We start from the raw sequence: 17995 nt of genomic DNA on the forward strand, positions 1-17995 counted from the left end.
AGAGGTCGATTTCTACCCGCCGATTCAGGCGGGTAGTGTAGACCTAGCCTAAGTATTCACCAGATCACTAGAGTTTCAAAGTAATAAGAGACAGAAGGAGGCCAACTTGCTCATTTAATCTGCCCTCCAAGCTTTTATTAAATATAACTTTCCATTTAATGTCAGTTATTAGTGTTTCCATTCAAAAATTACTTGTGAGAAGTATGGGGTGATACTGAGTCTGAAGAATCCGATCAGTAAAAGGAACTTTGGAGAACTGTGGGAGCTAGACTTGATTTGTAATGTTTTTTACCCTTCCCTTTTCTTGTATCAGACTCGCGCTGTTCTGCGAGCACTTAACATGTCCTTCTAAACACACAATTTAAATATTACAAAGTCAACTTATTCTTCAGAAATATAATTTGAAGAATGTTTTCAATTAAAAATTTTGGTATATTGCAGTGTATTGTACCCACTTATATTAATTTAAAGCTATCTAGAGGTGAAGAGTCCTGAACCTACCAAAAAGGTTTGAACTTTTCACCATGAAATTGCCCTGGGCAGCTGGCCAGTTCCTAAGTACTCTGCACATCAGTGGGGAAGCTTTTAACTTTGAATTTGTGATTGATCTGAAGCAGTTCCGAAAACTCTTGTCAGCTAGAATAAAACAGAAATGTTGCAGTTACTTTCACATCTTTAATATAAGTTTTCCATACACTTGACTCGTAAACCATATGAAAAGGGCTCCTTTCAGGTATGTTTTTTTTTCTTTACAACATTCCATACTTTGTCAGTCATTAATCTCTTCCTCTGCAAGCTCGGAGTTATATATGTTGAAAACAAAAAAGATGGGAAAAATTAATGATTAGTAGGTAAGAAGTAGATCCTATCCCTGCTCAGACCTTTAAATAGCTTTTTCTCCTTTTGGCTGTTTCATAGCCCACAACAGTGTCAGTGTGTTAGAAGCTCTTTGTTTATTGGCTGAAAGTTACACTTAAATGTTAGTATTTTTTCCTGACCAAGGCCTGGTCTACACTGGGGGGAGGGGACCGATCTAAGATATACAACTTCGGCTACGAGAATAGCGTAGCTGAAGTTGACGTATCTTAGATCGACTTAGAATCACTTACTTCACGTCCTCGCGGCACGGGATCGATGACTGCCACTCCCCTGTCAACTCCGCTTGCGCCTCTTGCCGTAGTGGAGTTCCAGAGTTGACGGCAGTGATCGGGGATCGATTTATCACGTCTACTAGACGCGATAAATCGATCCCCGATAGATCGATCACTACCCGCCGATCCCTGATATTCTATAACATATACATTGTGTGTGTGTGACGATCTTTCAAGATAAAACAGTCAAGAACCAAAATGTTTCCAGATGCATCTCCTCCTTGATAATTGTCCCCCTTTTTTGTGCATTCAATTCCCAGTCTTTGTTCTCATCTCCAAGTTTCTATTGAACAGTGCCAAAGCCTACATCCATCTGTCAGCGTATATATCTATCTGGCCCCTTCATTACAATGTTTTATTATCTTTTAAGTGTTTTAAAATAACAATATATTTTTCTTTTTGCACCTCAAATTGTAGATGACATAGCTTGAATAATGGATAGGGCAGAGGGTTTGAGTGAGTTGTGTTGTGGGTCTATGTGTGTATGTAAAGAAATTACTGTGTAAAATCTAACTCTGAGTCTAAGCCATTTCATCCTAAACCATCTGTCATTCTCTATACTTCTCCCCATCTTCTCTCTTCCCTCTGACTCGATCTTCTCCCACTTTCACCTTCACACTACTTTTCATTTTTCCTGTATATTTAGGACAGCTTCACTTCCAAGTTTCCTCTCTTATCTTTGAAGGGCCTGATTCTCAGTTATGTTAAGGCTCCTGTACAGCATGGGCAGTGAAAACGGACCTTAAAGAGGGTGTAGATATAATTTGTGCCAGAGTAATTTATGGTCAAAGCTGTGTAAATGGTTGCAAATGAGATCAGCCCAAATTAAAGACTATTCTTCCCTAAAGTCATCCTATGCTAATCTCTTCTCTCACATCTCTGCCCCTTTCTCACTTTTGTCATATGTCTCTAAGTTAGATTTAAGCTCTTTGGTGCATGGACCTGTCTTTTAATGTGTTATTTATGGCACAAGGTACATATTTTTTCCATCTCTGGGCATGCGCAAAATACTTTACAAACACACATGGTATATAGCTGCATTCACACATCAGGAACAAAATAGTGTCACTCAGGCTTAATTCACTCTTGTAAGTGGTTGTGACCGAGGGGGACCAAGTCACCTTGGGAGAGGGCAGAAAACTGTAATGCCACCTCTACCTCTGCAGGATTCTGCCTAGGGAGAACAGCTGGATGTTCTAACTGGTGCTTCACAGGAGCCCTGACAACAGACATGCTGAATCCAGCCTGGCCCCTGGACAGGATGGTGGGTGGCATTTCTGCACCCCTGTTCCCAAGAGGCTTTCTGTACCTGAAGGCCAGGAACCCAGACAGTGAATTGGGTCAATATTTTTTTCCTTTTGAGTAAAAATACATTTTTCTTGAGTAAAGTACTAAAATAAATAAATAAATACAGCAAAATTCAGAAAAGGACCTAACGTTTTATTTTGAAGTAGGCCCTGGCTAAAAGGGTTGTAAGTAGGGCTGTCAATTAATCGCAGTTAACTCACGCGAATAACTCAAAAAAATTAATCGCCATTAATCGCAGTTTTAATCACACTGTTAAACAATAGAATACCAATTCAAATGTATTGTATATTTTGGATGTTTTTCTTCATTTTCATATATATTGTATTCCATGTTGTAATTTAAATCAAAGTGTATATTATTTTTATTACAAATATTTGCACTATAAAAAGATAAACAAAATAAATAGTATTTTTCAATTCACCTCATACAAGTACTGTAGTGCAAGCTCTTTGTCATGAAAGTGCAACTTACAAATGTAGATTTTTTTTTTATTACATAACTGGCCTCATAAATAAAACAGTGTAAAACTTCAGAGGTACAAGTCCACTCAGTCCTACTTCTTCTTCACCCAATCACTAAGACAAACAAGTTTGTTTACATTTACAGGAGATAATGCTGCCCTCTTCTTATTTACAATGTCACCAGAAAGTGAGAACAGGCATTTGCATGGCACTTTTGCTGCCAACATTGCAAGGTATTTACGTGCCAGATATACTAATGGGAGCTGCGGGAAGCGGCATGGGCTGAGGGATATGCTGGCTGCCGCTTCCCACAGTCCCCATTGGCCTGGAACGATGAACAGCGGCCAGTGGGAGCTGTGATCGGCCAAACCTGCGGACGCTGCAGGTAAACAAACTGTCCCGGCCCGTCAGCGGATTTCCCTGATGGGCCGTGTGCCAAAGGTTGCCGATCTCTGTGCTAAACATTCATATGCCCCTTCATGCTTCGGCCACCATTCCAGAGGACATGCTTACATGCTGATGACACTTGTTAAAAAAATAGTTACTTAAATTTGTGACTGAACTCCTTGGGGGAGAATTGTATGTCCCCTGCTCTGTCTTACCTGAATTCTGCCATATATTTCATGTTATAGCTGTCTTGGATGATGACCCAGCACATATTGTTCATTTTAAGAACACTTTCACTGCAGATTTGACAAAATGAAAAGAATCTATCAAAGTGAGATTTCTAAAAATAGCTACAGCACTCGACCCAAGGTTTAGGAATCCGAAGTGCCTTCCAAAATCTGAGCGGGACAACATGTGGAACATGCCATGAGAAGTCTTAAAAGAGCAACATTCAGATGCAGAAACTACAGAACTTGAACCACCAAAAAAGAAAATCAACCGTCTGCTGGTGGCATCTGACTCAGATAATGAAAATGAACATGCATCGGTCCACATTGCTTTGGATTGTTATCAAGCAGAACCTGTCATCAGCATGGATGTATGTCTCCTGGAATGGTGGTTGAAGCATGAAGGGACATATAAATCTTTAGTGCATCTGGCACATAAATATCTTGCGACACTGGCTACAACAGTGCTATGAAAACGCCTGTTCTCACTTTCAGGTGACATTGTAAACAAGAAGCAGGCAGCATTATCTCCTGCAAATGTATACAAACTTATTTGTCTGAGCAATTGGCTGAACAAGAAGTAGAACTGAGTGGACTTGCAGTCTCTAAAATTTTACATTGTTTTATTTTTGAAAGCAGGTTTTTTGTACATAATTCTACATTTGTAAGGTGAACTTTCATGATAAAGAGATTGCACTACAGTACTTGTATTAGGTGAATTGAAAAATACTATTTCTTTTGTTTTTTTACAGTGCAAATACTTGGAATCAAAAATAAATATAAAGTGAGCACTGTACACTTTGTATTCTGTGTTGTAATTTAAATCAATATAATTTAAAATGTAGAAAACATCCAAAAATATTTAAATAAAACATATTCTATTATTGTTTAACAGTGCGATTAATCGCAATTAATTTTTCTAATCACTTGGCAGTCCTAGTTGTAAACCATAGTTGCCATATTTCTACAAATCCTGTACCTTTAAAAAGATACATGTCTTTGTTGTAAGCTGAAAAAAGCAGCAGCTGAAATGTGAAGGATGTAAGCAATGACACAGAACAGGATGTGTGTCATGCAGAGCAAATATTACACCCTAAACTTGTTGAGAGGCACTAAGTGAAGCTAAATGCCTTCAGCTTCCCAATATATAATATTATCTCAGCATGACTGATGCTGAGATATTCTGTAGAATAGCTTTGAGTTCAGATTATTTTTAAAACATGTTTCTAATCATTCTGCTTTTCAAAAAGTGCATATTTATGTAACCTTGCTTAGCTCTTTTACAGTATGGTTGTCTGCTGCACTGGAACATCAGACACCATTTTAATCTATCACAAACTCCCTGTTTTTGTATTTAGATATAAAATGCAAAACTGTGGGCTCCTGTTAATAGCAATCATTACCTGTGAGGGACATTTTCTCTCCGAGTTACAGTCTGCATATATCTACATTTACTTGTAATTAATGTAGAATGTAGAGATTGAAAAGACAGAGTGACAAAAACTGGAAAACTTGTGCCAATGAGAATTTCCACTGGGTTAAAAAGAATAAAGTATTGTAGCTTTAGAAAAGCCCTGTTAGATCATCCGGTCCATTTCCCTGAGGGTGAAGGATTTCTCCCTCCACTACACTGGCATTTCAAGGGTCCTGCTTATTCTAAGCACCAAGTGATGAGGCATTGCTCTTGAGAAACCTTTCCATAGCCTACACTCCATTCTTACTGCTGCTCTAGGTTTCTGTCAGCATTATTGCCTCCCCAGTGTCTTCTCTCAATGAATATGTTGCAACATATTTTCCCCTTGGATTAGTAACTTGCATTTTTAAAATTGAATCTCCATTTGTTATTGTCTGCCCATGTTTCTAATATCTCTGTGTCTTTTCGTTTTATTTCCCTGTCCTCACTGATATTTTCAATTCCTCCCAATTTAATATCCAATTAATTTAATTAACAGCATGATTTCTCCCTTTTGAGGATTATTAATGAAGATATTAAATAAGAATGGACATAGAGCCGATCTCTGTAATGCCCCACTAGACACCTTCTTCCCCAGCTCGGTGTACTACCATTTATCATTACCCCATATTTATTGTTCTTCAGTTTTTAGTCCACATGACAGTTCACATCTAAGCTAATTTGAATTAATATTCAGAAAAAGCTTCCACCAGAGACTGTACTATACTAAATCCTTTACTAAAATCTAAATATATGACATATACAGCATTCTTGCCATGCACTCATTTCACAGTTCTATTAAAAAATCAAGTTTCGATGCCCATGCTATGATGGACAAAGGAGAGTTGATCCTTTGGGTATGTCTACACAGCATTCTGGAGCCAGCAGGAGTGAACCTCCCAGCCTGTCTCAACAGAAAGTGGAGTGAGCTTCAGAGCCCCAGCCCAAACTGCAACTTCAAAGTGCTGTCTATACAGCTATTTTTAGAGCATTAGCATAAGCCTTGCTAACCAAAATCTGTTGTCCCGGGCTGCAAGGCTTGCTCCTGATCTGTCCAAAATGTTGTGTAAACACACCCTATTGTACGAAAGACCACAGTAAGACATGTGCTATTAGATTTCCAAACCTTAGTATACTATGTTCAATTAGACAGAAATTGATATTTTTTAATGTTAAGTTCTTCAATTAAAAAAAAGTGTTTCACCATAAAAACTTGGTCCATGTAGTGACCCTTTCTGGCTTGGCATTTTGTTGCCATAAAATGGTTAGGTGACCCTACTTGATAATCAGAATGCAATAGTTATATCTCCATCTACTTTTTCAGATATCATCAGATATAAGTATAGCAATATTTAGTAGATCCATCCGTATGTGATTTTCCTATTGCACTCATTATCTGAGGTTTTTCTAAAGATTTTACTCCTCAGTTCATTTATCTACATTATGCTCTATCTAAATATCCCAAAGCTGTCAACATGCACAAAAAGCTGAGTCACATAAGACAAAACATGAATATTTATTTTCTTTTTAAAAGTGTTATGGAAGTGTGAAGAAAATACAGAAGTAAACATACATAATAGAAAGCTAATATGCCTCATGTTTTAAAACTGAAATTATTAGAAATGCCTCTCATCCTATGGCTTTTAGATAATGGACTGGTATGGTTTGATATCTGTCAGTGCCTCTAACACAAGTAAATTAATGAACTCTGAGTAACAAAATTACCCTCTGTAGTTCTTTGCTGCCATCTTCTGTCTCTTCAATTGATTGCTGTTATTGTTCTTTGAATTCTGAAAAATACAACTGTTACACTTAGAGTAAAATTTCCTTTCTTTTTCTTTTCTTTTTTAAGCTAAAGCAAAGTGAAGCCAATGCTGATACTAAGGAAAAGCTTCCACTGCGTCTACGTATATTTGAAAAATTTCCTAACAGGCCACAAATGGTGAAAATCTCCAAGCTTCCTTCAGATTTTACAGTTCCAAAAATAAGGTATAAAATACATCCTTCTTTTCTTTATGTGCTCTAGACTTGTTAATTACCAGCACACACAGTAATTCCAGGGACATATAATAGTTTTTCTCCCAAAAATTAAGCAGATAATTTTAGAAATCAGAATCAAAACATTGTATCTAGAGGTGAGAGTGGGTAACTTTTCATTTGTCTCTCATTTTTACTTCACAAAAAATATCACCTCCTCTCTTTTTCACATGGCTTTAGTGCTCATGAAAGGAGTGAATAACAGTCCTGTAAGTAATTTATCTGCATGCAGGTAGAGTATATTGGAAAGAGCATTTCTGCAGATGAGAAAGTAGTTTCTCTTCAGCCTCCTTTGTGGGTATTTTTTAACTTCTTTGCTGAGATCACCAGCAAAAGTTCTAAAAATCAATTCCAGTGTGGGTTTTTTAATTATCTGGTCATCTGAGTCCACCAAATCACCTCGCATAGAACACTGAACAGCTGTCAGAGGGTAACAACTTTTGACCATTACCTGACCGGACTGGATTTGCACTGGAGATAACTTTCCTTCACAAAATGCCCCAAAAACCTCAGAGGTCAGAGTTTCTGTTGGACCCAACTTATGAGAGGGGACAGGTAGGCATTGGGGAGCCAGTTGTAGTTCACTGAATCTTTGAAAGCAGCCTGGGGACTGCTGTAACAATGCACCATCTGCAACTGTTCCCAAGGGACCTTTTGCCAGATGAGGATAGCTGGAGCATAGCACACTCCATTCACAGCCCCCTCTATACCCTTTCCCACCCAAGTTCCCCCTATACCAATAGCTGTAGAGTGCACGGTGTAAGAGGTGGCTGTGCCAGCTCTATTATCACTGGGGATTCTCCTGTGCTGGGGAGACCACAGGTAAGCCAGTAGGGCTGTCTTCAATTTGTGTGTCATCTGAACTGTGCAAAAGGTGTGGTGCAGGCCAAATATCTGCCTCTGAGGGATTAAAAGAAAACACTGTTAAATTTTAAGGTAAAGATCAGGCATTTTTTATTGTATTTCCAGAACCCCAATTACTTACATACTGAGTTTTTGCTTCTTTTTTAAACTGTGTATCCGTGATCTTTGTATGGCTATGTATGATTTTTTTTTTCACTGTGTTTTTCCAAATGTATATGTGGGTAGGTACTTGAGACCTAGTATTGCTGCTAACCATCGAAAAAAAACATCAAGCTATGGACTGAAGAATAAAATCTTAAAAATGAATCCATTGTACTGTAGAACTATCACTCCAGAGAAGAGTTGGTTGCACTCAATATATAACTAGAACTTCGAATGTGGAAAAATAAATGTGCATTTCTTGTAAACAAAAATAATTTAAAAATCAAAATATGGCATATGTGAAGTATAAAATTGTCAAAGCTTACAATTGGCATTCAAGTCTGTTATATGAACAGATGCTGTTTGAACTCTTGAAAAATTGATTTCTTGCCTAAAGTATGCATCCTTTGGATTATATCAGTTTTTGGTTTGCTTTTAATGAGCAATTTATATTATAAACTCAGAAAAAGCTTTAAACTGCTTTATTTGATGTCAATAACTAAAAATAAAATTAACTGTTACATTTAAAAAATCAATTAAAAGACTATATTATTAAAGAGAACAAACACTTTTGTTTGAAATTGCATGAAAGCACCAAATTCAATTGTTCTTTTTAATAATTAAATCTAAATCTAGTCATCTTTGTTATTTGTACGTCCTATCCAGTACCCCTTCAATTTCCATCTTGCTGCTGTTCTATCTTAGCAGTAACTAATTGTGACACATTACAGAAAACATGTATTAACTCTTTCTGGATTTTTAGCAACAAAATGTGATATCTTTTTCTTATTTGCAAGGGAAAGTTTTATGAAGCAGTTTATTGATCGTCAGCAGCAGGATACAAGCTGCTTATTGCGAAGACTCCCTTCGGCATCTTCTTCCTCATGTGACCACTCCAAAAGATCTGCAATTGAAGAAAACAAGTATATTGACCAAAAGGTAAATATCAGAGTGTAAGAAATATATGTTCTTCGTTGTTTTAAACATATGGTGTGAGGAAATGCTGCAAATTGTACAATTTGTCAAAATTTCTGAAATATCAGGAAACAGTCAAAAGTATGTAAGAACTTAAATTGTCTAAAATAGACATAGGGACAGATCCCCAGCTAGTCTAAATTGTCATTGCTCCCTTGACTTCGGTTAAGCTATGCCATTTTACAGAAGTTGAGGATCTGCTGTGTAATTTTTTAAAAATGCATCCATTTTTCTGTGCATAATATTTTAAAATCTATATGGTACAAGTCACTTTCAATCATGTTTGAAATTAAAGTTTGTGAATTTAAAATTTGCATTTTTGAGCTTTCCTCTACCAGTGATTATAATGCTGTTGTAACCAGGTCAGTATGAGAGCCTTGGAGCTGTGTTAAAAATTCGCAAAGAATCATTTCTTACAAATCATTTTCTAAACTTTTAGAAAAGTTTAGCCCATTTTTATGTCTGTGAATCATTAGCAAACAGTTCCCGATATTTACAAAGTTGGTCGCTTGTTGTTTTGAACGCAGAAAGGCTCCCCGCCGGACTGGTACAAGGCACATGTATATAAGTTGGTATTTGTTTGTCTGAATTGGGTGCATGCACAACAATAAGGGAAAACAGAATAAGCTTCAAATAACATAGTGGGTTGGCAGGGTACAAAGAATGAGAAGCTAGGATATGCCTGGGTATCCACATGAGCATGGTGGAGAAAAAGGTAACCAAGGTGCAAAATACTGGTCATTTTTATCCTGTTTCCTGCAAATACCTTTTTCCATAGCCAACGGATCCTATACTTTACAGTACCAATTGATCCAAACTGGAGAGCAATAAAGCATCTGGCACCAATCAGGAGAAAGTGCAGACAAGTATCAACTCTTCTGATGGGTGAAAATTATCCGCACCAAGTAGAGCAGTAGAAATATTGGATTAGATCATAAGCTGGTGCTAATGAGCCAAGTCCGTTGAGGTCAGTGGAGCTACGCCATATTACACTAAGTGAGGATCTGTCCATTAACTTTTAGCAGGAAACATAGGGTACGTCTTCACTACCCGCCGTATCGGCGGGTAGCAATCGATTTATCTGGGATCGATATATCACGTCTCATTAAGACACGATATCTCGTTAAGACGCGATATATCGATCCCTGAACGCGCTCACCATCGACTCCGAAACTCCACCAGAGCGAGCGGTGGTAGCGCAGTCGACGGGGGAGCCGCGGCCGTCAATCCCGCACCATCTGGACCCCAAGTAATTCGATCCAAGATACTTCGACTTCAGCTACTCTATTCGCGTAGCTGAAGTTGCGTATCTTGGATCGATCCCCCCTCCTAGTGCAGACCAGCCCTTAGGCTCAAGCTCTTTTGGCTGAAGACTTGAATAACCTAGTATTATAGGTGAAATGTACTGTGAAGGTTAATATACAGGGTGAAAATCAATGCAAATCTAAATAATTCAAGGTGAAGTTAAATATTAAAGATGAACTGTAGTGTTTTGAAACAGTAACCACCTGACCTTACAAAGGGCAGCTGAATGTGCAAATAAATATAACTGTTATTTCATCTCAGTTTTAATATTCGTACTCCTTTCTCTGTTTTTTGTAAGTAGTTAATGTCCTTTGATTGTTAATTTCCTCTGTTTTTGTACATTCTAACATGGGCTGGACTGATGATATCAGAAACAGACAAGAGTGTAAGCATATGCGAAAAGTAATAATGAACCACTTAGTACTAAAAAATATAGCTTTATATTATTCTCCATTGACGGGTCTCCACTATTCCCCCCAATAACAAAATTAGGTGTTACAGATATCATTGCCCTGAGCATGCTGGGATTGTGAGCAAGAGATTGGTGATCACATGGCAGTAATGTTGCACCTATTAAACAAAGTAAAAATAAAGATCTATTTAATTAAAAACATTGCAGATCTCCTTTAACTGATTTACAGCCCCTAACAATGATCTGCATGCTACTGATATCATAATGATATTTTACAGCAACACAACCTATATAACAGGGGTCGGCAACCTTCGGCACATGGCCCATCAGGGTAATCCTCTGGTGGGCCTCGAGACATTTCGTTTACATTGACTGTCCATAGGCACAGCCCCTTGCAGCTCCCAGTGGCCGCGGTTCACCATTCCCGGCCAGTGAGAGCTATGGGGGGGGCCATGCCTGCGGACAGTCAATGTAAGCAAAATGTCTCACAGCCCGCCAGCAGATTACCCTGATGGGCTGCGTGCCGCAGGTTGCCGAACCCTGCTATATAAGAAACACAAAAACGCAAAAACTATCATTTCCTTTAGGATGGACAATTTTTATAAGTGCATTCACTATGTGAACTTTTAGTACTCTGGGCAGAGCAGAAACAGAGCAGTGTTCACATTTCTTATGAAAGTCCTTTAAGAAAAAGTTATTTGGTTAGTTTAACCACAGCGCTTTCATGCTGTCCTTTGAAATAGTAATGAAACAAAGATTTTCCTCAAAATACTCTTGTGCAACAAATCACATAGGCCTCAATTCCAAAAGGTACTTCAGGAGTACCACTGGTACCACTACATGTGAGTGGTCCTATTGACTTCAGGGGACTACTCACATGTTTACAGAAATGCACATGCTCAAATACCATGCTAAATGGGAGCGTTATTTCCTGTTTCTCCCTGTATGCAAAGTTAACCCATCTTGATTACACATAGAGATGGGCACATAAATCGTGAACATATTAATTGAATAGTTTGTTCAATAAGATTTTGCAATTTAAAAAAAATAAAATATTTGTTTTTCCCATTATTCAGCCAGCTGTAATAGCAAATATGGATATGCCAAATTTCAGTTTTGAATTGAAACAGATATTCACATATTATTAGTGCACTATTCACCGAACTCTGGTTATGAAACCATGAAATTCTGATGATGTAAAGGGTAGAATTAAATATAAATAACATTTCTGGTCAGATATTGCATGAAACTGCGTGTTAACACATTCACGCAGGAAGCAAGAGAGCACTAGGTAGGATTTAGTCAGTGCAATTACTATGGCTTTCTGTAGTTAGTTTCCATGGCAACCTTTCATTTGTGTGATCCAATTTTCTTAAAAAATCTTATCCTTTAAGCAAGCATGGAATGATATTGTATGTATACTTTACATTCCTGTGTCAAAAAGAAACATCACTATTTAACTGATACCAGTACCTCATAGAATGTACACTACTACTACTGATGAGAGTGTGATGTCTTTAGCAGTTTTTCACCTTTTCTTTGCACTAAGGATGACAGTGCAAATGTCAGGTTTGGAACCAAAAGACAGGATTCTGTTGCTCTTCCCCATACCTCCTCCTTGTAGTGTCTGTAATGTGTCTAGCCATTCCATTTCCTCTTTGAATTATGTCAGCATTTCTGTCTTCCACCCCTACTGACTTGATAGGCAGCACTTAATTTATATTACATATTTGCTTACTTCCACCTGAGAAATGTTCTTTTGTTTTATCTCTATAGTGTAGTGACGTACTTACTGACATTTATATTCAATACCAAAGTGACATGCAATTCACGACAATGTGAATCGCAATTTATCTCCTTTGGTCTCCTGTAAAGTTGAGACTGCAAATAATAAATCTTCTCAGTATGAGAGTTATTTATTTCCCTTCAAGGATTTTCTCCAGTTTTAAACGGGGAATGAGCTTGCATTGCACTCCTTGTTTTTTTATGACCCTTACCTTTCTGACCCAAATACCTATTCCAGGGGTCGGCAACGTTCGGCATGCGGCTCGCCAGGGTAAGCACCCTGGCGGGCCGGGCGAGTTTATTTATCTGCTGACGCGGCAGGTTCGGCCGATCGCGGCCCCCACTGGCCGTGGTTCGCTGTCCCGGTCCAATGGGGGCGGCGAGAAGCGGCGCGGGCGAGGGATGTGTTGGCCGCGGCTTCCCGCCGCCCCCATTGGCCCGGGACGGCGAACCACGGCCAGTGGGGGCCGCGATCGGCCGAACCTGCCACATCAGCAGGTAAATAAAACTGGCCCAGCCCGCCAGGGTGCTTACCCTGGCGAGCTGCGTGCCGAACGTTGCCGACCCCTGACCTATTCTAAAACTTTGGCTATATGTAGGCATTTGTGTTTAGGAAATATTTTCCTTGTCCCAAATGGCAGAAACATTGAATATTCCTATGACAGTAATTTATTTGTGATAATCATTATTGTGTGTAAGGTAACCTAATAATCTGACCATGACTTCTGACAAAACTTCTTTATCCATACACATTATCGTTACCTGGTAACAACAGTTGACTTGAAGTTGTATCATCTCACCAGTATCTAAGAAACCATAATAATGTTCCCTAAAATAATTATCTCAACCCTACACCTCACTTCTCAGTAATGACTACTTTTCTATGTAGACATTTTTTCAGTTCTTCCAGCTGAAATATCTAACCCACTGGTATTGCAGAACATCTGCTGTAGATGTGGTAGGATTCTGATAGGAGAAAGAGGAGTATGAGAAGAAAAGTGAAAGTGGGAGACAGACAGGTACATCTTTGACTTAGCTACATGACAGTTGCTCATGAAGTCATTTATCTGTGGCTTTGGATGGTGAGAAGAGGATGGCAGCTGGATGAGAGGGGATCAAGGAAAAATTTGGAGGAAAGGAAATCCAGGTAGCAAGTATTAGGACTTTGCAGTTAAAGGGGAGGAGAGAGTTAGGATGAGAGAAAGAGAGGAACAGTAGGTGTAATTGAAGGAAGTTTATTACAAGCTAGGCCTGGAAGTATAGTCAGTCGGACTAGCATTTTGCATTTCATAACAACACACTGTAAATGTGATCAGCTGCCTCACTTTACACTTTTAAATGCTTTCTTTTGTCACCTACAATGACACTAGCCATGAGTGTCCAATGCCCTTAGGACCAGATTCTCATTTACATTAAAGCACCTTTGCATTGGCAACGTCAGTGCACATGGAAATCTGGTCTTTGGTATTATATACCATTAACTTCGCATATAAACACAGAACGCTGGTGGACTGTTAGACTTGGATATAAATAGATATTTCTGAATACTAACTCAGAGTTCATATTTTGAACATTAATGTACTTACAACATAAGCTGCTTATAAATTCAGTGAATGTGAATAAATAAAGGATGTTCCACAGGGTATTAGAGAAATAATTCTGTTACTCCAGTCAAGTCCTTGGGGCAGAGGCAGACATGGGAGGCAAAGAGGTTTTAAGGCACTTTTGTGGTCCTATTCTAGGGGCTATATGGTCCTGTCCATCCCTAGCGTAAGTTAGAGTTGCCTCATGGCTGCTCTAATTGACACTTTGCTTCCCATGGCTCTCTATGGGTCTTAGGAAGCAGAAAATAGCCAGAGTGCAATCCAGCCACATCTCTGATGCTGCAATTCTCCCTCTACACTGGGGGCTGGGAGCAAGCCTGTGAAGAGTCCTTGCACTAGCTCTGTGGCTAGGCAAGGCCTTTGCAAAAGCAGTATTCTCCGGGAGGCATTTCTGCTCACTTTAAGGCCTTTTTACTCTGCCAGACCAAAATAAAAGGGCCCCACTATAACTGAGAATCAGGCCCTTTAGATGGATCTGGACATTTTCTCTTCCTTAAATCTTACCATAGATACGCTTTAAGTCTGAATTGTGAGAGTGAACCTGGCTTCTGAATACATAGGGGCCAGAATCTTCAGTGCTGTGTTGGTGCTTAGCATAGGGACAGGCACACAGTGAGACTCATGAGGGGAAATCTTTTGCCTGAAGAGTTTTCAAAAAGGTGACTTGTGTGCTCCCAAGGCAGCTGTTCAAACTTCGTTTTTTGCTTATTGTGGGCAAGTCCAAGTGGCCAGGTGATCTAAATGGATTTTCAAACTATGCGAGGGCCACATAGCTGGATTCATGCTCTGAAAAGTCATAACTTCCCAGTGGCTCGGTGCTGGCCTGTTTTTCTCCCCAGTGCCTAATCAGGGCTTCTGAGGCTGCCTGTAGAAAGCATCCCAAGATAACCGCTGACGGAAGAAAGAGTATTAGTGAAAGAAAACACAAGTACAGGTGTGTGATGCCGCAGTAAATTTTATCTAAGAAATAGTTGGGGAGGGGCTACAGAAAGAAGAAAAGATGAATTGGGAGAATTACAGTCATGGCAATAAACAAACATTACTGATTGTGGGGTGGGGCTGCGGGAATTGACCAGGAGGTGTTCATTGTCACTTCCATGTATGCATGACAGGTACCTTGGTGGCCTGCTAAGAAGTGCCCCACATCCACCTGGAACAAGATGTGAATGGCCAGTGCTTGGAATCTACAGAGAAGAACTTGATTGTTTCTGCTGGGGGGAAAGGGGGCAGATGATTGGTTAGAAGGAGGTTGCATTTCAGCAGGTAGCGGGGGCACCTGCAGCAGAGATTGAGGCAGAGTCATAGCAAATGAAAGGTCAAAAAAAAAAATCTGGAGACACAGTCCTGTGCTTACAACAAAGCTCCGGTAATGAAAGCTTTGACAGGATGCATCAGAGCTGCAGAAAGCTTATCACAAATCTAGAATCAAAGTGACAAAAAACTGCCCAGAATGTATTCTATAAAGCATACACAGCTTCAGCAAACCCTGTCAAAAATCCAAGTTAGGAACAAACTCACTCATAACTTGGCTCATCTTTTGACCACACAAAACAGCACATAACTATTTAATCATATTTCAAAACAGATAGGCTTCTCAGATGAACTTTCAAAATGCTTGTGGCTTATGTGTACTGATATTCATGTGTATACTTACAAAAGTGGATAAAGAAGGAGTGAGTTTTGGAAATCTGTTCATATATCTAGGTACTTATGTAGCTACGTATCTGAGCTGCTTCTGCACCTGTAGAAGTAGCCTGAAAGGTAGCAAAAATCGTTGTTGTTGTTTTCTTTTTCCTTTATTGTCTCTCATGTGAAAACATAAGAGCGGATTGTGGAAAAGTAAAATGAAGAATGGGTTTTGCATTAAATTCTGAAAGCTGTGAGATTAGTAGCCATTCTTATTTCTTGAGGGAGTGATTTCCGTAATTTAGGTCCAGCTCGTGTGAAAGGTCTGCCTCCCCTGTCCATATGTCTCTCCCTTTGGTTTCATATTTCTGCTGGAATGGATCTGTTGGAAGGTCATGGTCACAAAGGTGTAATCAATCTCTCAGGTAACCGAGGCAATACCAAGGAGTGCTATGAATAGAAAGAGAGCCCCTGAACTGGACTCTATTCAATGGAGAGCCAGCACAAAACGTGGAGCAGTGGGATGATGTGTTCACAGTGACCTGTGCTGAATGGCAGACAGTCAGCTGGGTTTCGTACCAGCTAGAGTTTTTTCCAGTTATTTGGCTTCATTCCCAGATGTGATCCTGCTGATGCCTATTAAAGTTGAAAGAGCTGGTACACAAATGTTAACCCAGTTATGAGCCTGATGCTGCAAGGAGCTGAGCACCCCCTAGGAGATGCCAAGTGTCCTCAATTCTGTTTTACTTCAGTGGGAGTTGAGGGCTCTCAGTACCTCACAAAAAGTGTTTAGCACTTCGTAGGATTTGACCCAAATGTGCCCAAATATCTCATTTACTTGCAGATTCACAAACTGTTAGGGGCCATCATAGTAACATATGTGCTGGGATACTACATCGTAACAATGATCCATCTAACCCAACATCCTGCATCCAGCAATGGGCCGGTGTCAGGTGCTTTGGACAAAGGTTCAAGAAACTTCATAATGGAATGATCTGCCCACAGAGGAAATTTCTTCCTAACCCTCTTAATTAGTGGCTGATATATGCCCTGAAAAATTAGAGTTAAAGGTTCTGATTCAGCAAAACATTTAACCACCTTTTGAACTTCAAATGCATGCTTAAGTCTATCCCTGTTCATCCAAGCACTTATGCATGTGCTATAGCTGGTACAAAACTCACTGCTTATCTGCTGAGCACCACAAGTCACCATGAATTCATCACTCCAGTGCTCTACTCTCTGCCTATTAAATACAGAGTCCAATTCAAAGTCTCTGTCTTAATATTCATCACTGTTAATTAATAAGAACATGCCTCAATTCTTTGCTGAGCCACAGCATCTATCTCTCACACATTTTTATTCTGTTTAGTGTAACCAGGAATGTTCTCATGATCCACACATAGCTAAATCTTTTTGAATCCTGCTCAGAGGGCTTGAAAGATGTCTTGTAGCAATATCTTGTGACAGTGAGTTCCACAGATTATGTATTGTTGAAAATGTCTTTCAGTGTCTCTATTTTTTCTTTTTATTTAAAAGGGTAAATAGGAGTCCCCAATCTACCTTATCCATGCCATTCGTTATTTTGTATTCTATCATATCCCTTCTCATTCACCTTCTTTGTAATTAACCCAAACTAAACAGTACTAAGTTTTTCATTCTCTCCTCAGATAGAAGTCTTTCCTCTAATCATTTTCATCCTTTAGTGCTGGACCCTTTTCTTTCTCTGGGATTTATTTTCAAGATAGGGTGATCAGAACTGAACACAGAATTCAAGGTTTGAACACACCTTTTTTTTATATATATATATATATATATCACACTAAAGTGGTAGTGTGATATATATATTCAGTCCAACCCATTCTTTATACATCCTGGTATACTGTTTGCTCTTCTAACAGTTGCTGTTTACTGAGTAGATTTTCTGAGCTGTCCACAATTGTGCCCATTCCTTTTCCCTGAGTTAACAACAAAAATGATTAACAGTGATGCATATGAATAGTAGAAATCATTCTTTCTAAAGAATTTATCAACATAGAATTTCATCTGTTGTCATGCTACCCATTTGCTTAACTTTGTTAGGCCTCTCTGGTACCACATCACAGTCTGGCTAATATCTTGTATGGGGCTTTATCAGAGGCATTTTAAAACACCAAATACATTTTTCCACTATCCATTATTTTGGTGAACATGCTCAAAGAATTCTAATAGATTAGAGAGAAGCATGCTTTTTCTATATGGAAGCTGCATTGGTTTGGCCCC

At 39.1% G+C, this 17995-nt stretch overlaps 1 protein-coding gene across 1 annotated transcript in view; it reads left to right on the top strand.

Annotated features, from left to right (window-relative positions):
* The window catches only part of NALCN (sodium leak channel, non-selective), a 268079-nt gene that overhangs the window by 179067 nt on the left and 71017 nt on the right, over positions 1 to 17995 (top strand). Inside the window, exons 10-11 of the mRNA XM_034758207.1 lie at positions 6840 to 6976; positions 8827 to 8968. Of these exons, the coding sequence (XP_034614098.1) occupies positions 6840 to 6976; positions 8827 to 8968 (279 nt within the window). The remainder of the gene's footprint in view (positions 1 to 6839; positions 6977 to 8826; positions 8969 to 17995) is intronic.

This window comes from Trachemys scripta, chromosome 1 (assembly GCF_013100865.1).
Source record: "Trachemys scripta elegans isolate TJP31775 chromosome 1, CAS_Tse_1.0, whole genome shotgun sequence".
Taxonomy (NCBI): Eukaryota; Metazoa; Chordata; order Testudines; family Emydidae; genus Trachemys; species Trachemys scripta.